At 52.1% G+C, this 20,819-nt stretch overlaps 1 protein-coding gene across 2 annotated transcripts; it reads left to right on the top strand.

Moving 5' to 3' along the window:
- Positions 1-1,729: 1,729 nt before the first annotated feature.
- Rfc2 (replication factor C subunit 2) lies at positions 1,730-18,848 on the top strand. Of its 2 annotated transcripts, none has more exons than XM_037198299.1 (11): positions 1,730-1,880; positions 8,345-8,414; positions 9,227-9,268; positions 9,697-9,803; positions 11,248-11,349; positions 11,475-11,575; positions 13,496-13,653; positions 14,212-14,277; positions 15,140-15,220; positions 17,177-17,290; positions 18,279-18,848. In XM_037198299.1, exons 1-11 carry the CDS (start codon positions 1,762-1,764, stop codon positions 18,387-18,389), a joined length of 1,071 nt encoding a protein of 356 aa, XP_037054194.1. In that variant the 5' UTR covers positions 1,730-1,761; the 3' UTR covers positions 18,390-18,848. The 2 variants fall into 2 exon arrangements, with proteins under 2 accessions (XP_037054194.1, XP_028725940.1); XM_028870107.2 differs by lacking the exon at positions 1,730-1,880 and adding an exon at positions 3,790-3,989.
- Positions 18,849-20,819: the final 1,971 nt, after the last annotated feature.

Below are 20,819 nucleotides of genomic sequence, written 5' to 3' on the forward strand. Positions count from 1 at the left end.
GCACAAAACTGAAGTCTGTTTGGGATCTGGAAGAGTAGCTAAGGTTTACACGTTTACGCCCTGCACCTAGCAAGCTAGGTATGAGGAAAATATTACTTCCTGTAAGACACGGCCTTCTTGGAATGCACACCCTCAGGGCAGCAGAGAACGTGGTGAGCTTGTGCGTCCCTGCGTGCGCACATGCCTCGGCAGGCCAGCACTCCCCTGCCAAAGGGCTCACTGTGAATTCTTCAGCTAATGAAGCCCACACACAGAGATTCCTGGGATTAGAGAGAATAGGCACAAGAAATATCGGCCGAGGTGTTGGGGATGTGGCTCATGGATTACACAGTGCTAGGATTCAAGGATGCATGAAGCCCTGGGTTGGGTGCCCAGCATGACTTAAAAGGGCTGGGAGGCTGGAGAGATGGCTCACAGGTAAGGGCATGTGCTGTTCTTGCAGAGGTCTTGAGTTCTCTCGGCAGCACATAACGTCAGCCCACAACCATGTGCAATTCCAGCTGCACGGGATCCAATGCCTTTGACCTCCACTGCCCACTGCACGCGCCCGCGCGCGCGCGCGCGCGCACACACACACACACACACATACACACACACATACACACACACACACACACTAAAATAATAATAAAATGAGTCTTAAGAAAGAGAGAGATCTGGAGAGCTGGCTCCGGGTTAAGGGGACTTGCAGCTTTTGTAGAGGACCCGAGTTCAGTTCTCAGTTCCTAACTGTCTGCAACTCCAGCTCAAGAGGATAGGATTTTCTCTTCTGGCATCCAAGGGCACACCCCCACCCTATAGGTAGACAGCCCCAGTTAGACCATATGCAGACATAGACATAAAAACAAATATTAAAAGGGATGTGTGTGTGGTGCTACACACTTGTAATCCCAGCACACAAGAGCAAGAGGCAAGAGGATCAAAAGTTCAAGGCCATCCTAAATGGCATAGTGACTTTGAGGTCAGTCTGGGATTCTAGGCAAATGGTCTCCTGAGACACACCCCAGTCCCTCACTGGGGGATTCTAGGCAGAGGCTCTACCACTGAGCCACACCTCAGCCCCTCACTGGAGGATTCTAGGCAGGGGCTCTACCACTGAGCCACACCCCAGCCCCTCACTGGGGGATTCTAGGCAGGTGCTCTACCACTGAGCCACACCCCAGCCCCTCACTGGGGGATTCTAGGCAGGTGCTCTACCACTGAGCCACACCCCAGCCCCTCACTGGGGGATTCTAGGCAGGTGCTCTACCACTGAGCCACACCTCAGCCCCTCACTGGGGGATTCTAGGCAGGGGCTCTACCACTGAGCCACACCCCAGCCCCTCCTGGGACATAAAATCTGTCCTCTGTGCCCATCTGGGAAAGTTCTGTCCTTGCTTTCTTATTATTACAGAAGACAAAGAATGACCAGGAGTGGTGGCACAACCTTTAATCTCAGCACTCCAAAGGCAGGGGCAGGGCAAAGCTCTGTGAGTTCAAGTTCAGCCTGGTCTCCATAGTGAGTCCAGGTCAGCCAGGGTTACCTAGAGAGACTTTGTCTCAACAACAACAAAAAAACGAAAAGCCAGGCCGGCAATTCAAAACTGTCAATGTTCAACTAAAGAGTTCAAATGAAAACCTTTGTGCTTAGCAGAGGCGCTTGGTGGAATGTGTCTAGACAAGCAGGCGGGTTCGTATGTGAACGAGTGCTCTGAGTACTCTGCTGAGCTTGCTATTGGTAGGGCAAGCCCACTTGGAAATCACCAGCTTCAATGCTCGGAAATGCCACCTTGGGGGAAACATCAGCCCCCCACACTCGAGGCTTCTAACACAAACCCTGTTATTTCTCTGAGACAGAGTCTTGTGTATCTCAGACTGGCCTCCATCTCCCAAGTGCTGAGGTATGTGTCTCCTGTTGGCTTTTTTTGTTGTTATTCTGTTCAGGCAGAGGCTCCCTTTATGTAGTCCCAGGCTGGTCTTGAACTCATTATCCTCCAGTCTCTGCGTCGCTAGTGTTAGGATGACAGGTGTGCATGGCCATGCCTGGCCAGAAAGTATCTTTAATTTAATTTACTTTTTGAATTTTTGTGATAGGAGTCTCACTATGTCTGGCTCTGGCTGGCCTTGAACTCACAAACATCCAGGTGCCTCTGTTCCCAAAGTGCTGGAATTAAAGGCCTGTGCCACCAAGCCCGGGGCCTAGAAAGTATCCTTTAAAAACATATTTATTTTTCATTATATGTTTTCATGTGTGTCCATGTGCGGGTGAGTACAGGTGCCCTCAGAGTCTAGAGAAGAGTGTTGGCATCCTCTGGGAGCTGGAGTTACAAGTGGTTGTGAGCAGCCTGATGGGGGTGCTAGAAACCAAACTCCGGACCTCTGCAAGGGCAGCAAGTGCTCTCAACCACTGAGCCATCTCTCCAGACCCGGAAAATGCCTATTTGTTCAATTTTTATTTATATACTTAACATGTAAGTTGCGTGTTATGTACATGTGTGTACACAGGCCCACTCATCTATGCAGGGTATTGTGGAAGCCAGAGGTTAACGTTAAGATGTATTCCTCAGTGTCTCTCCACTTCAGTTCTTTAATTTGAAAAAAAAAAAAAAAATGAGGCCATGAGGTAGTGGCGCACGCCTTTAATCCCAGCACTGAGGAGGCAGAGTCAGGCAGATCTCTGTGAGTTCGAGGCCAGCCTGGGCTACAGAGTGAGTTCCAGGAAAGTTGCAAAGCTACACGGAGAAACCCTATCTCGAGAAAAAAAAAATATTGTGAGAGGTGGGTCTGGTTGCTTCTTACTCCAGCATCAGGAGGCAGGGCGATTGAATCAATGTGAGTTCAAGGCACCTTGGTCTCATAGTGAGTTCTAGGCCAGCTGGAGCTACATGGTGAGATCCTGTTCCCAAAATGAAAATTTATCATTATTGGGCTGAAGAGACGGCTCAGTGCTGAAGAACAGTTGGTTCCCTTCTGGAGAACCTGAGGTCGGGTCCCCACACCCACATTGGGCAGCTCACAATTGCCTATAACTCTAGTTGCTCTCTTTTTGCCTCTATGGGCACCCACACATGGGGGGCATAGACTCACACAGACACAGACACATAAGTAAAAGTTTAAGTATGTGTATGAGTGTGTGTTTACAAGGGTCTAGTTACCCACAGAGACCAGAGGAACTAGTTATAGGCAGTTGTTTTTGTTTTCAAGACAGGGTTTCTCTGTGTAGCCCTGGCTGTCCTGGAACTCACTCTGTATCAAAACACAAAACACAAAACCAAAACCAAAACCAAAACCAAACAAAAGAGTACTAGACTCTCGCAGAGACGTGGATTTAATTCCCAGCACCTACATGACTGCTCGCAAGAGTCTAACTCCAGCTCCAGGGGATCCAACACACTCCTCCAAGATGACATGCACGTGGTGCATATACAAAACACTCGCGAGAATGAAGTAATTCTTAAAAAATTAATCCTATCACCCGGGAAGCTGAGGCAGGAGGATGGCCACTCGTTTGTGAGTCAGGCTGGGATTCAGAGCAGTAATACTTACTCAGTTTCTAGAAACCAAAAACGTGAAAATAAAACGGAACGAGATGAAATAGAATACAATTAAATAAAATACAATAAGATGACACAAACGTCCTTTCCTGGAGACATTCCCCTGGATGGCAACATCCTCACCTTTCCTCGCCCCTCGAACGCGATCTCCTGTGGCCACAGCGGCCTCTAGCGGCCAGTGGTGTGGCTACGCTGCGCTCTCTGCGCAGGCGCGGGAAGAGACCGTCCTCCCCCCTCACCCCACTCCCACTTCCGGTCCCCTCCCAGGGTTGCCCGGAAACCAGGGCCGAGACTTCCGTGGAAACGTCACGGGGCGGAGCTTCGGGTGGCGGGAAGAGCGGGCGCCGGAATGGAGGTGCAGGAGAGCGGCTGCGGCGCGGCCGAGAGTGGGGCGCAGGAGCCCCCGGCTGTCCCCAGCAGGACCGCGGGTGGCGCTGGCCACTACGAGCTGCCGTGGTGAGCGCGCGGCCATAGTCACGCGAGCGGAGAGGCGATGGCGAGGGAGGGCGGGCTGAGCTCCAGGCACCCGGCTTCCGGCTGGGTCTGGGGGGGACCCCGAAGGTGCCGTTCGACCCCTGGAGCCAGATTTTCTTTCTCTTTCTCTTTTTGAAGCTGCGTTTCTTTTTTTTGAGACAGGGTCTTGGGTGACCCCGCTTGGTCTCGAACTCACTGTGTAGCAGAGGGTGACTTTGAACCGCTGCTCCTCCTGCCTCCGTGGGATGACAGGCGCGCCTTACTGTCTGTCGTAAAGCAGCGCTGGGAATGGAACTGGCGGCTTTGTGTAGGCCTAAGCAAGCACTCTACCGACCGAGTCCCATTCCCAGCCCTGGGTTTCACTGTGCAGCCCCACAGTTCTTGAACTTTCCGCAATCCTCCTGCCTCAGCTTCCCAAGTGCCGGAATGACCGGTGTGAGCTACCAGGCAGAGGTAGAGATTTTTATTTATGGAAACTGAGGGGCGTGTGTCTCAGAGTCCCAACCTGTCTAAGTGATGCCTGAACTTGACGAACAGGGCGCTCTGCTGTGCAGTACTAACGGCATGTCTCACTACCCTAAGCTAAGCCTTGGACTTTATATATAGCCAAGAATGACCTTAAATTCTGATCCTGCCGTCTTTTCCTTCGGTCGGTGTGTGCCACCAGCCCTGGTTTTTGTTGTTGTTGTTGGTGGTGGTTTGGTTGGTTGTTTTGTGGAACTCGGTTTCAGACATTTGTACAAAAGCACCTGCTATCATGAACTTGTTTTATCAAATGTAAGGCCTGTGGCACCAGACAGCAGAGACAGTCCTTGGCCGACTGAAGTATCAGACTGTCTAGATCAGTGGTTCAACCTTCGTAAGGCTGTGACCTTTAAATACAGTTCCTCGTGTTGTGGTGACCCCCACCATAAAATTATTTTCAGCCGGGGGGTGGTGGCGAACTCCTTTAATCCCAGCACTCGGGAGGCAGAGGCAGGCAGATCTCTGAGTTTGAGGCCAGCCTGGTACAGAGTGAGTTCCAGGAAAGGCGCAAAGCTACACAGAGAAACCCTGTCTCAAAAAAACAAAACAAAAAAAAAAACAAAAAGATTATTTTCATTGCTGCTTCATAACTTATTTTGCTACTGTTATGAATCGTAACGTAAATATCTGTGTTTTCCAGTGGTCTCGGGTGACCCCTGTCAAAGGGTTGTTTGAGAGTCCCCAAGGGGTCATGACCCACAGGTTGAGAACCAGTGATCTAGACTAATACTAGGAAGAATACTACAAAAGCTGGGAATACGGCTCAGTGGCAGGATTCTTGCCTGGCGTGCTCAGGGCCCAGGGTTCCTTCCCCAGCACTGAAGAGAGAGAGGGGGGAGGAGGAGGAGGAGGAGGAGGAGAGAGAGAGAGAGAAGCACGTATGTAGTTAGCATTGTCTGGTAGCCACAGAAATCAGTAAAAAGAAAATGAGAATCCAAATGGGTAGCATATCCTTGTCAGCTACATAGTGAGTTTGAGACCAGCCTGGGCTATATCAGTCCCTGTCACCAAAAACAAGTCCTGGAGAGATGGCTCAGTGATAAGGGTGCTTGTAGCCAGCCAGTCAGCCTGAGTTTAATGTCTGGATTCTGCATGTTGGAAGGAGGGAAGTGACTCCCAAAGGTTCTTTTCTGACCTTCACACCTGTGCTGTGGCACACACACATAGTAAACATGTATGTTATATACTTAAAACAACATAAAGCAGAAATGATGGATCTCTGAGTCCAAGGCCAGCCTGGTCGACATAGGGAGTTCCAGTCTGGCAAGGACTACCTGGTGAAACCCTGTCTCTGAAAATAGAACAGAAATCCACAGAATATAATAAAGAGCAAAGGAAGCTTTGCTGGTCACATCATTGTAAATCTACCACATCTGTACCCAGAGCTGGAAAAGGTCATTTTCTCACTTGACGTTGCTTGTTTATTTAAAAGGCAGAACTTAGTGGTCATGAGTTCCAGGCCATCTGGAGATGTGGCCCGGTTGATATGACGCTTGCCTGACATTCGGAAAACCCACATTTCCTTCCCCAGCAGGGGAGGTAGAGGCTGAATGATCAGGAGTTCAAGGTCATCCTTTGCTACATAGTAAGTTCCAGGATAGCCTGGGCTTTATGAGAAGACCCTGTCTATAAATAAATAGATTCCAAATGGGCACAAGTTTTTGTTTTTTAATTTATGTCTATGGGTGTATGCAGTACCCTCAGGTGAGGAGAGGGAGTTAGAATCCCTGGTAATAGGTAATTGTGAGCTGCCATGTGGGTGCTGGGAATTGAACCTGGGTCCTCTGGAAGAGCAGCTGGTGCTTTTGTTGTTGTTTTCAAGACAGGGTTTCTCTGTGTAGCTTTGGAGCCTGTCCTGGGACTGCTATGTAGACCAGGCTGGCCTTGAACTCACAGAGATTCTCATGCCTCTACCTCCCAAGTGCTGGGATTAAAGGCGTGCACCACCACTGCCCGGCTGCAGCTGATGCTCTTAACCACTGAGCTATCTCCAGCCCCAAGGGAACAATATTTTAATGAAGTGTCTAAGTGCCATTTCAAATTGCTTAAGAACTGCCCACACAGGCTTCCCAGTCATAGCCTGAGACCACCAGTTTCCTGCTAGAGGGGCAAGAGTAGGCCATCTGGAACAGTAGCACTCTGTGGGCCAGCAAGTCTGCCTGTCTCCACAGAGACCCTGGATGAGCACTTACATCATTTGGTGGGACAGAAATGGGTGCACCTGGGGCCATCACTGCGCACCTGCCAGCCTCTGCAGACGGTGTGCATCAGAGCTGGCTAGACGGAGCCCACTGCTTACTCTGCGGTTCCCTCTGTTGTGTGGAGTGGACAGTGGAGGAGCCCATTCGTACCAAAAGTTCCATTTTTATCTTTTTTTGTTGTTGAAAGCTCCCCCACCCCATTTCTTTATTGAGAGGGCAGGGAGTGGATGGAGGTCAGAGACCAACTTCTAGGAGTCTTCTTCTACCATGTGGGTCCGAGGGATCCAACTCGGATGGTCAGGCCCATCAGCATTCGCCTTTACCCACTGAGCCATCTTGCTGGCTCCTTTTTGAGTTTTGTTTTGGTTTGTTTGTTTTGGTTTTTCGAGACAGGGTTTCTCTGTGTAGCCCTGGTTGTCCTGAACTTGCTTTGTAGACCAGGCTGGCCTTGAACTCACAGAGATCTACTTGCCTTTGCCTCCCAAGTGCTGGGATTGAAGGCGTGCGCCGCCGCCGCCGCCGCCTGGCTTTTTTTTTTTTTTTTTTTTTTTTTAAGATTCATTTTGTTTTCTGTGTGTGAGTGTTGTCTGTATGTCTGGGCACTGTGTGCATGCAGTACATGAAGAAGCCAGGAGAGGGCATTGCGTTCCTTGGAATTATAAGGAGGTTGTGAGCCACTGTGTGGATGCTAGAAGTCAAATCCGGGGCTTCTGCAGCAGCAGCGGTACCCTTAACCACTGAGTCATTTCTCCAGCACATTCTTCTTTAACTTATTGAAAGCGTCTCATTTAGCCCAGGCTAGTGTAGAACTTGTTATGTAGTCAAGGATAACCTTGAACTTATGAACCTCCTGTTTCCACCCCAACATAACCTGGGATTGCAGGTGTGTGCCACCATGCCTGGATGGTTTTTTCTTTTTGGTGTTTCGAGACAGAGTTTCTCTGTATAGCTTTGGTACCTGTCCTGGATCTCACTCTGTAGCCCAGGCTGGCCTCAAACTCACAGAGATCCACCTGGCTCTGCCTCCCGAGTGCTGTGTGCCACTGCCGCCTGGCTCCTCGATGTTTTGTTTTAATTTTTTTTTTTTTTAATGTGCATTAGTGTTTTGCCTGCCTGTATGTTTGTGTGAGGGTGTCAGATGCCATGGAACTGGAGTTACAGACAGTTGTGAGCTGTCATGTGGGTGTTGGGAATTGAACCCGGGACCTCTGGAAGACCAGCCAGTGCTCTTAACCTCTCCAGCCCATGATTCTTTATTGATACTGTGGGTGTATGTGCCATACATACAAGTCCCATAGTGCATGTGGGACTCAGTTCTCTTCCTCCACCATCTTGGTTCTGGGGATTAAACTAAGGCTGACTTAGCTTTGCTGTGAGTGCTTTTACATGCTCAGCCATCTTGCTGGCTTCTTACTTCTTCATTTTTTGAGGCAATTTGTATATGTGGTAGAGGTTGGCCTGGAATTCGGGGTCCTCTTGTCACAGCCTCCCTCTGTTGGCATCACAGGTAACACAGCCCCACCCTGCCAGAATTCACAGGGTTGCCCTTTCCTGCCCTGTCCTGGGGTACCGAGAGGATAACCATGTCAATATTTGCTTTTTCTAAAACAGGGTTGAAAAATACAGACCTGTAAAGCTCCATGAAATAGTTGGCAATGAAGACACAGTGAGCAGGCTGGAGGTAAGGAGCTCTGTAACCCCACTGACGTCACAATGTGGATCTGACAAGCCAGTGGCCATTAGAGATTTGATGATTGGCTGAGGTGGTGAAGGAGGGTTCACGTCGACTGTTCCCCGCTGGGGTGACAAAGTACCCGATGAACAGGACTTAAGCCCAGAAGGGTTAGTTTGGCTTTAGCTCACTGTCTGAGGTCACAGTCCTTCCTGGTGGGAAGGCATGGAGGCTGGAATGTTAGGCAGCTAGTCACGTGGCACCCACAGTCTAGAAACAGGAGGTGGATGCTGCTGCTCACTAGGCCGCTTTCTCCTTTCCACTGAGTCCAGGACCCCAGCCCTCGGGAGGAAGCCACCCACATTTAGAGTGGATCTTCCTGCTTCTGGAGGGCAGGGTTGGTTCCCTCCCACCGCCTCTGGGGCCTGATGGTGGATGACAAACTAAGCTTGTTGGCCTTTGCAAAGTGCCTTTATCTGCTGAGCCAGCTTCCCGGCAACTGGTTGGTTGTTGTTGCTTTTGGGGTTTTTGCTATTGTTTGGTTTTTTGGAGTATACTATTCACTATGTAGCCCTGACTGCCCTGAAACTTTCTATGTAGACCAGGCTGGCTTCTGACTCTGATCTGCCTGCCTCTGCTTCCCAAGTGCTGGGATTAAACAAGCGTGCCACCGCACCTGGGCTGTTTATTTGTCTTCGAGACAGGGTTTTGATATGGAACTTAAGCTGGCCGGAGTTCCTGATCCTTCTCCCTCAGCCTCCCTGGTGCTAGGATTAGAGGCGTGTACCACCACACTAACTTCATGAACCTCTTTCACCCAGGTCTTTGCAAAGGAAGGCAATGTGCCCAATATCATCATTGCGGTGAGTACTTGGGCCTGTCCTCTAGGCATCTTGCATCCCGTGTCCACTCCCTCCCCTGGGGAGGCTCCCAGGTCCTGGCTGGGTTGTTGGGGAATTGGGAGCAAGTGCCAGCAGTTGGGGGTTGGGGGAGCAGCAAGAGCTACATGGGAACCCTTTAATTTAATTAATTAATTAATTGGTTGGTTGATTTTTATGTGTGTGGGTGTTTTGCCCATGTGCATGTCTGGTGCCAGGGAGGGGGGAAGGGAGTGGGGTAGGGTAGGGTAGTGGTGATGTATCTCTTGGAACTGGAGTTACAGACAGTTCGGGGCTTTGGGAACGGAACTTGGGTCCTCTGGGATGAGCAGCCAGTGCTCGTAACTGCTGAGCAGTCTCTCCAGCCTCTGGGTCCTTTCTGCATGAATCAATTAGGGAGCTCTTACCTACAGGGTCCCCCAGGAACCGGCAAAACGACCAGCATCCTCTGCTTGGCGAGAGCACTGCTGGGCCCTGCCCTGAAGGATGCGGTTCTGGAACTCAATGCATCCAATGACAGGTAGGATGGGAGGGAAGGCAGGCTGGCTCCTGTTGTGCCTGAGTGGACGGGCTCTGCCTGGTTCTGGCTGTGCCCGGTGCTGGCTTCTCTGACTCCACGTTTAACCGGGGAATCATTACCTTGTCCGAGTGTCTGAGGAACACCTGCAGGCTTCCTTGTTTTGATGACAATGTTCAAATGACTCTTAAAATTGGTTTTTATTGCTGCTTATTCATTGTGGGGAGGGTCATATGCCATGATGTACATGAGGAGGTCAGGACAGCTTGCTGGGGGTCCGTTCTCTCCTTCACCAAGTGGGTCCTAAGGATCAAACTCAGGTTGTGAGGGTTGGCGGCAAGAGCCCTCCCCTCAACGCTGTTTGTGTGTGTGTGTGTGTGTGTGTGTGTGTGTGTTGTGTGTTCTTCACACAATCATGTGGAATTGTTCTTTTCTTCCACCTTTATGTGGGCTCTGGGGATTGACCTGAGGTTGTTGGTCTCCCGAGGTTGGCCAGCTGGTGCCCTCCTCACCCACTGTGCCGGCTCAGCAGCCCTGAAACCACTTTAAGTGTCCGCTTCAGTCGTGTTAACATGTTCCTGTTACAGTGCAACAGCCTTCTGGCCTCGCAAAACTGAAACTGCCCCAAGCGCCTCCCCGTTTCCTTCTGCGGCCCTGGCAGCCACAGCCACCTTCTGGTCTGTGTATTTGACCATTAGCTCATGTTCCCAGGTGAAAATAAGGTTCTGTAGCCCTTGGGGCTCTCAGGAGGATTTCCGAGCCCCTTGTGAGCTGGGAGTGGTGTGTGGGAAATCCCAGCCCTGGGAAGGCCAAGGCAGGTGGATTCTGGGTTCTAGGTCTGCCCAGGTGCCATATAAAAACCCTCTCTCAAAAAATAAAATATGGGGCTGGAGAAATTGTTCAGCAGGTAAGAACATGTGGTGCACGCCTTTAATCCCAGCACTCTGGAGGCAGAGGCAGGCAGATCTCTTGAGTTCGAGGCCAGCCTGGTCTACAGAGTGAGTTCCAGGACAGCCAGGGCTACACAGAGAAATCCTGTCTGGAAAAACAGAGAGAGAGAGGGAGGGAGGGAGGAGGGAGGAGGGAGGAGGGGGAGAGAGGAGAGAGAGAGAGAGAGAGAGAGAGAGAGAGAGAGAGAGAGAGAACGAGAACGTGCCACTCTTGCAGAGACCTAGAATTCCTTTCCTTGCACCCGCATCAGGCAGCTCACAGCTGCTTGGAACTCCAGCTCCGGGGCTTCTGACACCTTGTGGTCTCTCCAGGCACCCACCTGCACATGCCCTGCATCTAGGCACACGCATAAAAAAGTAAAACAGGGTCGCTGAGATGGCTCAGTGAATAAACACCCCCACTGTGCAAGCCTGAGAGCACTGGTTCTGCCCATATAACTCAAAGTGAAGGCGGAAAAAGTCCCTCCGTTTGTGACACGTGCCTTCTTCTGTTTCAGGGGCATTGATGTGGTGAGGAATAAAATCAAAATGTTTGCCCAGCAGAAAGTCACCCTTCCCAAGGGCCGGCACAAGATCATCATTCTGGATGAAGCAGACAGGTGCGGGCTGGAGATGGGCGTCCCCAAGTAGCCCAGGCTGGCCTCAGATCTCCAGTCCTCCAGCACAGCAGGGGTGGAGGGCTGTGCCCCAGGCCCGGCACCCACTGCCCTCTTGTTTGCCTCAGCATGACGGACGGTGCCCAGCAGGCCCTCAGGAGGACCATGGAAATCTACTCCAAGACAACCCGCTTCGCTCTGGCTTGTAATGCTTCAGACAAAATCATAGGTGAGCATGTAACCTGGACGGCTGTATCCAGGGAAGCTTGCTTTTTTCTTTTCTTTTTCTTTTCTTATGTATATGAGTACTCTATCTGCATATATGACTTTATGCCAGAAGAGGGCATCAGATCCCACTATAGATGGCTGTGAGCCACCATGTGGATGCTTGGAATTGAACTCAAGACCTATGGAAGAGCAGTCAGTGCTCTTAACTGCTGAGCCATCTCTCTAGCCCGGGGCTCCCTTTTTATTTATTTACTTTTTTCATTTGTTTTTGATTGTGTATCTGTCTGAGTGTATGTGCCCTGGAGTTGAGGTTACAGGCAGTTGTGAGAAACCTGATGTGAGTGCTAGAAACCAGACTTGGGTTCTCTGGAAGAGCAGCAGGTACTTTTAACCCCTGAGACATTTCTCCAGCCGTGTGTGTGTGTGTGTGTGTGTGTCTGTCTGTCTGTCTGTCTGTCTGTCTCTGTGTGTGTGTCTGTGTGTGTGTCACTGTTTCTGTATACAAGCCTGCTACAGTGTGTGGGGAGGTCAGAGGATAGCTCGTTCCTACCATGTGGATCCCAGGGATTGAGCTCAGGTTGTCAGACTTGGCAAGTGCTGTTTACTTTTTATTTTGAGACCTGGTCTTCTCTAATTTACTCAGGCTGGCCTTGAACTCACTTTATAGCTCAGGAATGCGTCAAACCCACAGTCCTCCTGCCTCAGCATCCTGAGTGGTTGGGATGACAGGCCTGAGCCACCCAGCCCATCTGGAACACACTCTGGTTGTTTTGTGTCCTGCGGCCCTTGACATCAGCTCTGTGCATCAGGCTGTGTGGCTGCCTGGTGTGGCCAGGCCTCCACCTCACCACGGTGTCTTCCTTTCGGGGCCCTTTGGCCTTTAGCCCAGCTGCTGCCCACAACACTGGTCTACCCTGTGCGTCTGGTGTCACATCCTCCTGCCACCGACTGTGTGAGTCACCTGGACCATCCTGTGTGTGTTGTCTGTCTCCTTTCTGTTCTGCTGATCCCCAGCAATGAGGGCTTTCTGTCCTATCCTCCTTCTGTACCTGTGTGTGTGTGTGTGTGTGTGTGTGTGTGTGTGTGTGTGTGTTTTTTTTTTTTGTGTCTGTCTCTCTCTCTCTGTTCGTTTGCGCGCGCATATTGGGGGTTGTGTGCCTTCCTGTAGATGTCAGAATAATTGGTAGAAGTCAGTAATTTATCTCTGTGGGTCCCAGAATTGAGCTCAGGTCGTCAGTCTTGGAAGTAAGCATCTTTATCCACTGCTGACCCCCGTGTCCTTTTTATTGGTGGTGTTGATGGTGTTCGTTGTGTTTTTGAGTCTCAGGTAGCACAGGCTAGCCTGGAACTGACCTTGTAACTGAGGTTGACCTTAAATCTGTGATCCTCCTGTCCTACCTCCCTATTTAATCCCAAGTGTTGGGGTTACAGGCAGACACCTTCTTGCCTTGTTCCCCTGTGAAACGTCAAAGAGCTTGTTGGGGTTCCATTCCCTCCCAGCCTGACAGAACTGATCTTTCCTGAAGGGCCCAGCCATCGCACTGTGACTCCAGAGACCCTAACTTTTTGTGTCTGGGGTGGGGCTTGTATGTGTGCCGGCGTCTGTCCTGAGGCCTCCTTTCCCTCCAGAAGCAGGCCCTGACCTATGTGTGCTGGATGTTGCTAACTCAGGCCTCTTTGCTTTTTTTATCCTTGCAGTTAAAGGCAGGCACTTTTGGGGATAAGGAAACACACACTTGCATGCAGCCCATGCACAGAGAAAAAGACCCTCTGCAGAGCAGGGGGGTGGGACTCAGAAAGCCAGAAATCCAGCCTCTTTGCTTCTTATCTCATAATTTGACACTTGGCTGTGATCAGCTGTGTCCTGATGAGCAGCCAGCCTTACCAGGGAGCTCTCTCTCACTCTGCTGTCTCTGTCCAGAGCCCATCCAGTCCCGGTGTGCAGTGCTCCGCTACACCAAGCTCACTGATGCTCAAGTCCTCACCAGGCTCATGAATGTCATCGAGAAGGAAAAAGTGCCATACACAGATGATGGCCTGGAAGCCATTATCTTCACAGCCCAAGGGGACATGCGCCAGGTTGGTGGGTGACTGTTGCTGCCTGTGTTAGTTTGGGTTTCTGTTGCTGTGATGAAAAATCGTGATCAAAAAATAAGTTGGGGAGAAATGGGTTTATTTGGTTTATACTTCCACATTGCTGTTCATCACTGAAGGAAGTCAGGACAGGAACTCAAGCAAGGCAGGAACCTGGAGGCAGGAGCTGATGCAGAGGCTGTAGAGGGGTGCTGTTCACTGGCTTGCTCCCCTTGACTGGCTTAGCCTGTTTTCTTATAGCACCCAGGACCACTAGTCCAGGGATGGCACCACCCAGCATGGGCTGGGCCTCCCACATCAAATACTAATTAAGAAAATGCCTTACAGCTAGATCTTATGGAGGATCTCAAGTCGACATAAGACCAGCCAGCACACTGCCCTACAAGTCGAGGTTGGGGAATGAGTGTTGAACCAAGTCTGGGTAAAGACTGAGGACCTAGCACCCTGCGTGGGTGTGAGCTGGGGAGGGTGGCATCAAGTCTCCGAGGCAGGATAGGGAGAGACATCATAGTCACCCTTAACATGTCTCTTGCCTCCCTCCAGGCCCTGAACAACTTGCAGTCCACCTTCTCAGGATTCGGCTATATCAACAGCGAGAACGTCTTCAAGGTTCCAGGGCTGGGAGAGGTTGGGAGGGCTGGTCTGCAACAGAGTGGGCCTGCACAGCCAGTGCTCTCCCTGTCATAGCTTTGTCTCTCCTGCCCGGGGGGAGGGGTGTCTGGGGGGTCCACATGTGGGGGGGAGGGGGGGGGGACAGATCCAGGTTAGCCGGCAGCGGTCTTGCCGATCCCACCCCACCTCCCTGCAGAGCTGTTCCTCCCTCACCTGTGCTGTGGGCCGCTCTGACAGCTGCCAAAGTCACTGTCCACCCGCCCTAGGCCGCCACTCCAACTTCTGTTCTTGTCTTCTCTTGACATAGTGTAGCCCAGGCTGGCCTTGAATCTGAGGTCCTCCAGGTTTTTTAGGGTTTTTTTGTTTGTTTGTTTTTGGGTTTTTTCGAGACAGGGTTTCTCTGTGTAGCTTTGCGCCTTTCCTGGATCTCGCTCTGTAGCCCAGGCTGGCCTCGAACTCACAGAGATTCAACTGCCTCTGCCTCCCGAGTGCTGGGATTAAAGGCGTGCACCACCACCGCCCGGCGTTTTTTTTTAGTTTTTTATTTGTTTTAGTTTTTTTTTTTTTTTTTTTTTCTCAGACAGAGTTTGCGCCACCACCGCCTGGCTCTTCCTGAGTCTTGAGGTTACCGGCATGTGCTGCTGTGCCCAGCACCGTGCCTGTAAAGCCACCCAAGAAGAGAGTCTTTTTGGGCCTTTGGCTGCTTTGTGGTCCATTCATTTTGGAGATGAGAAATGTAACCAGGGCATTAGAAGCTGCCGTATTTGGGGGTGTCTTTGGAAGTGAGAAGGGCTTCCCAAATCCCACTGTGGTTGTTGGAGTCTGTGGGCCTCACCATGCGTTTCCTGACTTTGCTCAGGTCTGTGATGAGCCCCACCCCCTGCTGGTGAAGGAGATGATCCAGCACTGCGTGGATGCCAACATTGATGAGGCCTACAAGGTGGGCTCTTGTTCCCTCCCTTAGTCCCATGGTGCCTTGGGACTTTTGAGCTAAGTGGCAGGAGCCCTGGGTGGCACCAGGATTCCTTATCACTGCCCTTAACCCTTAAAATCCCTCTCAGCTCATCAGAACCTGACAAAAGCAACTCAGCAGAGGGGGGGGCCTCCCTGGGACTTAGGGGGGGGTGCAGCCAGCAGAGGGGGCCTCCCTGGGACTCAGAGGAGGGGTGCAGCCAACAGAAGAGGCCTCCCTGGGACTCAGAGGAGGGGTGCAGCCAGCAGAGGAGGCCTCCCTGGGACTCAGAGGAGGGGTGCAGCCAGCAGAGGAGGCCTCCCTGGGACTCAGAGGAGGGTGCAGCCAGCAGAGGAGGCCTCCCTGGGACTCAGAAGAGGGGTGCAGCCAGCAGAGCAGGCCTCCCTGGGACTCAGAGGAGGGGTGCAGCCAGCAGAGCAGGCTTCCCTGGGACTTAGAGGGGGGATGCAGCCAGCAGAGCAGGGATCACTGGGACTTAGAGGAGGGGTGCAGCCAGCAGAGCAGGCCTCCCTGGGACTTATAGAGGAGGGGTGCGGCCAGCAGAGGAGGAAGGCAGGACAGCTCCTGGTGGTGGGAGCACATGGCTGAGACACTTTGTATCTTTTATTTATTTATTTTATGCATGGATGTTTTACCTGAATGTGTATCTGGTGCCCTTGGGGTCCAGAAGAGGGCATCAGGTCCCCAAGATTAGAGTTACAATTGTGAATTGCCATGTGAAAGCTAGGAATCAAACTCAGGTCCCCTAGAAGAGCAGCCTGTGCTCTTAACCACTGAGCAATCTCTCCAGCCCCCATGAGTTGCCTCCCATCTTGATGGATAGGGAAGCACAGACCTGCTGCCATGCTGCAGAGGCTCCGCCTCAAATACCACAGCCTGCAAGATCAGCACCACCAGCTAGGGACCAAGAGGGGTCATTTCACACCCAAACCATGGAACTGACTCATAGAGGCTGATTTTTCCCCTAAGCCACACTACAAGTGGTAGACGTGGTAGGCAGCTTCATGGCCTACTGTAGTTACATCCTCCACAAGAGGGTTCTCAGCCTGAGGCACAAAAGAGCCCCCAGCCTCTCCAGTGATGTCACATTGTCAGGTAGGGTACACATCACATTCCATTCTGTCTTCCCGAGAATGTTGAGAGCCAACCAGAAACCCAGCAGTCCCCGTTATTCAGAAGAGGGGGGATGGGGAGGGTCTAGTGTGGCTGGCTGCAGGGTCTGGTTCCTGAGCAGATGTCAGTGTGTGTGGTGGTTTCAGGTCTGTAGGTGTCAGGTGTGGTCGCAGACCCTTTCCCTGATCCCGAGTTTCTCACTGCAGTCAGCCAGCCTGGACGCTGACTAGGGGCAGGGCAGGTTGAACTGAACGAGACAGTACTGGAGTGCCAGGCAGGGAAACAGGTACAGCCAGAGGTGGTTACTGAGGGAACAAAGCTAACCTAACCCCTGACTCTACCTAACACTGCCAGAACCCACCCCAGGGTGCTCGGGCTCAGTGGTCTTTCTCTAGACACAGCCCCAGACTGGGGAAAGTGGACAGGAGGGAAGGCGTGGCACTAGTGAAGTCCTGCCCTGCGTAGGTTGTCTGGTCCCATCACGCAGGGCCTCTTCCTTACTGAGCCTGGGGGAGCTAGCTGGTGAGGGTTTCCACCTGGAAGGCTCTGGATAGAGACGCGATGTGGGCAAGATATCAGACCGTCTTCCTAAGGCCAAGAACACGTGGTGCCTCCTGGGAAATTTTTCCTGCCGTGACCAGAGGACTGGGTGACACAGGGCATCTGTGGGGCCCACCAGCACCTCCGTAAGGTTCAGGTGGTCCTCAGAGCCTCCTGGATCACCATGGTGATAGCTAGGAGCACTGTGGGTCCGCCTCCATCTGCCTTTCCTGTTGACGGTGTTCATGGCCTGTTGGGTCTTTCGTCTAGATTCTTGCTCACCTGTGGCACCTGGGCTACTCACCAGAAGACGTCATCGGCAACATTTTCCGAGTGTGTAAAACCTTCCCCATGGCCGAATACCTGAAACTGGAGTTCATCAAGGTTCGTCAGAGCTCGGGAATACCTTGTGCACTTCTGCCTTCCTTGGAGTCCAGTCTGCTGGCGTCGCCCAGGCTGGGGTTACAGGCGCTGCCGCCACACTCCCTGCACTTGTGCAGTGCCTGCCAGCTCTGCTGTGACGTGTCCACGCCTGGCCCTCATCCCTGAGCAGCATCCTGCTGTGTGGCTGTGTCACGGTCACTTGTTCTCTAGGAAGGGCGTTTGGGTTTCTGTGGCTGAAAGTCACTGCACACTGGCACCCATGAAACAGCGTGGCTGCCACATTCCTGTTCTGCTTGGGTGGGCTCCCAGGTGGGGGACCACCAACCCAGACAGGTGTCCGTGTAACTTTATAAGAATTTGACTGGGGCTGGGCAGTGGTGGCGCACACCTTTAATCCCAGCACTCGGGAGGCAGAGGCAGGCAGATCTCTGTGAGTTCCAGGACAGCCAGGGCAACACAGAAACCCTGTCTTGAAAACCAAAAACAACAAAAAATTTGACTGGGAATGGCTCAGTTGTTAGAGTACATACCTCGAGTGTGCAAAGCCCTGGGTTGATCCTCAGCCCTGCATAAGATGGGGTACGGCTGGGTATGGCGGTGCATACCTTCAGTGCTCCATAGTGAGACTTTGGTTTAAAACAGCAGCAGCAAAAGTAACTGAGTGTCCTTTCGTTTGCCCATAGTTCCACACCTGGAGGTGGAGGCAGGAGACTCAGAAGCTCGGGCTATCCTCAGCTACATAGTGGGTTGGAAACCAGCCTGGGTTCTGTGAGACCCTAGCAGGCTGGGGCTGGGGCTTGTGCTGGAAGCTCTGGGTTTGCCCCCTAAGCTGGAACACCCTTTTCCAGCATGAGCTGAACCGGAGTGAAGCCAGGTCCAGCCTCTTCCTGTCCTGCGTTTTGAGGTCATTGTGGTGGATTACACCAGTTTAGACGGAAAGGAGCCAAGAGTCCCGGCTACCCACCGTTCCTTTCGGCTTGTGTTTCAGGAGATTGGATACACTCACATGAAAGTGGCGGAAGGTGTGAACTCCTTGCTGCAGATGGCTGGGCTCCTGGCCAGGCTGTGTCAGAAGACCATGGCTCCGGTGGCCAGTTGAGATGGCCTCCAGTGATGAAACTAGGAGGGTCCTTGTCACCGAGACACCGATGGCCCAGCTTTCCAGTCGTGGGGAGATGTGCCCAAGACATTGTTAGAACATTCTCGCTTTGGTTTTTGTTCTGGGAGAACAGGACTGACGTCGAACTCCTCTGCCGCTGTGCCTGACCTTGAACTGCTGACCCTGCTCTGCCTCCTGAGTGCTGGGGTTACAGGTGTGCCACCACGCCTGGTTTGTGCAGTGCTTGGGGTGGGACCCAGGGCTTGTGCCTGTCAGGCGGGCAGTCTGCCAGCTGGCTGACAACCTCGCCCCTGGCTGAGTCTGGAGGGTTCCATGCTGCTCTTCTGCTTTTTTTTTCTGAATTCAGCTTCAGAGCCTGGATATGGGGCATGGTGGGAAGGCCCCTGACCTCCTCAGACTTGGGGTTGTAGCTGATAAAGCCTTAGGGTGTTGGTCTTGCAATGCTTAAAGCATCGTCTTGCTTCTGCCTGTTGGACCTGTGGCCAGTGAGTGCAGCAGATGAAGGTCTGGCCACACACCTCACCACTGGAGTGCCATCTCCAGAACCCACGAGAAGGTGGAAGAAGAACTGACTCCACAAAGGGGTTCCCCGGGCAGCTAGGCGTGGTGGCACACCTCTCTGATCCCAGCGCTTGGGAGGCAGAGGCAGGAGGATTTCTGAAGTCAAGGCCAGCTTGGTCTACATAGTTCTGGGACAGCCAGAACTGCAGTACCTGGGGAGACCAGGAGAGGACAATGGATCCCTTGGAGCTGGATTTGCAGATAGTTTTGAACCCAGGACCTCTGCAGGAACAGCCAGAACCGCCTAGCCATCTCTCCAGTCCACAGACCTAAAGCCAAGCACTCAGGCTAAGTTCGGAGCTAGGCCCTGTTACAGTGAGCCAGGCCAGCCTGGGCAATGAGACCCTCTTGTGTCAGTCTGACCATTCTGACCATTGGGTTCTGGGTGTTCCTTCTAATATACTAACGTGTCATTTCTTTTCCAACTTGTATTCGGTTCTTCTCAAACAAATTTGTGATGTCCGGGGGAAGGGCCTGAGCATCAAGTACACAGCCCGTTCCTCTCTGGACCTCAGGGTTCCTGTCTACAAAGTAAGAACTTGGATCTTCAGCTAGGCGGTGGTGGCACACACCTTTAATCCTAGCATTTGGAGGGATGGGGGGATCTCTGAGTTTGAGACCAGCCTGGTCTTAAAAAAGGAGGAAAAAAACGGGGAACCCTGATCTTCATTTCCAGCTAAGGTCTTTACCAGAGCCAGGCATGGTGGCACAGGCCTATAATCCCCACACCTGGGATGCTGAGGCAAAGGATTGCCATGAGTTCAATGCCAGCCAGCCTGGGTTCCAGAGTGAGACTCACATGGCTGACAAGATGGCTCCCTGGTAAAGGCACTTGTCACACCAGCCTGTCACCCGCGTTTTGTCCCTGGGGCCCTCCTGAGGGTGGAAGGGGAGTCGGCTGCACAGCTGTCCTCCGACCCATGCCCACACTAATAAAAGGGGAGGTGGCCTGCTATGTTAGCGGGAGGACCTGGGGTGGAATCCACAGAACCCAAGTGAAAGCCATGTGCAGTGGCGGGTGCTTAGGATCCTAGTGCTGGCAGGTAGGAGACAGGATACCTGGGGCTCCATGGCCAGCGAGTCTACACAGTCGGCAAGCTACAAGTTCAGTGACGGACACTTGTTCAGAAAACAAAAGAGAGATGAGCTGGCTCAGCAGGTGAGCACGAACTAGGTTCCAGAGGACCCGAGCTGGGTTCCCCGCGTTCACGTGGGGCAGCTGGCAAAGGTCTGGAATTGAGTTTCAAGTGTTCTGATGCCTTCAGAACTGGGATGTACTCAAACACACAATATTTTTGTTTTTTGCGACAGGGTTTCTCTGTGTAGCTTTGGAACCTATCCTGGAACTTGCTCTGTAGACCAGGCTGGCTTTGAATCATAGACCCACCTGCCTCTGCCTCTGAGTGTTGGGATTAAGTGCCCCACCACTGCCAGGCCCACACACAATATTTTTAAACTGGAGGCCGGGTGTGGTGGTGCCTTTAGTCCCCGTACCCAGGAAGCAGAAGCAGAGAAGTGTCTTTAAGTCCAGCCTGATTTATATAGCAAGTTCCAGGCCAGCCAGAGCTACACGATGACTATCTTAAAAAGAATAGGAGAGCAACAGAGGGAGACACTCGGCCCTGTAGACACACAAAGGGTGTTTAAGCAAAAGTAGACAGTGCCTGCTCTTAAACTCAGGGTTTATTGATTGATGGGTGAGGGGCTGGTTTTGTTTCCCTCTCACTGACCCACAAGGTCCCTGCAGGAATGGAAGAGGGAGCAAACGGGAGCCCACAAAGAACAAGGAGACTCCAGGTTACCCTACATCCTACATCTGTTAAAGTTAGGACATGTAATGCTCTCTGG

Source organism: Peromyscus leucopus, chromosome 23, assembly GCF_004664715.2.
Source record: "Peromyscus leucopus breed LL Stock chromosome 23, UCI_PerLeu_2.1, whole genome shotgun sequence".
Taxonomy (NCBI): Eukaryota; Metazoa; Chordata; class Mammalia; order Rodentia; family Cricetidae; genus Peromyscus; species Peromyscus leucopus.

Bases quoted from the DNA above. Each gene is read 5' to 3' on its own strand.
- Rfc2 (XM_037198299.1), top strand. From the start codon at position 1,762: ATGCCACCTTGGGGGAAACATCAGCCCCCCACACTCGAGGCTTCTAAC. The intron at 15,221-17,176 runs GTGGGCTCTTGT...TCTTTCGTCTAG, and splicing joins ACATTGATGAGGCCTACAAG to ATTCTTGCTCACCTGTGGCA. The intron at 17,291-18,278 runs GTTCGTCAGAGC...CTTGTGTTTCAG, and splicing joins TGAAACTGGAGTTCATCAAG to GAGATTGGATACACTCACAT.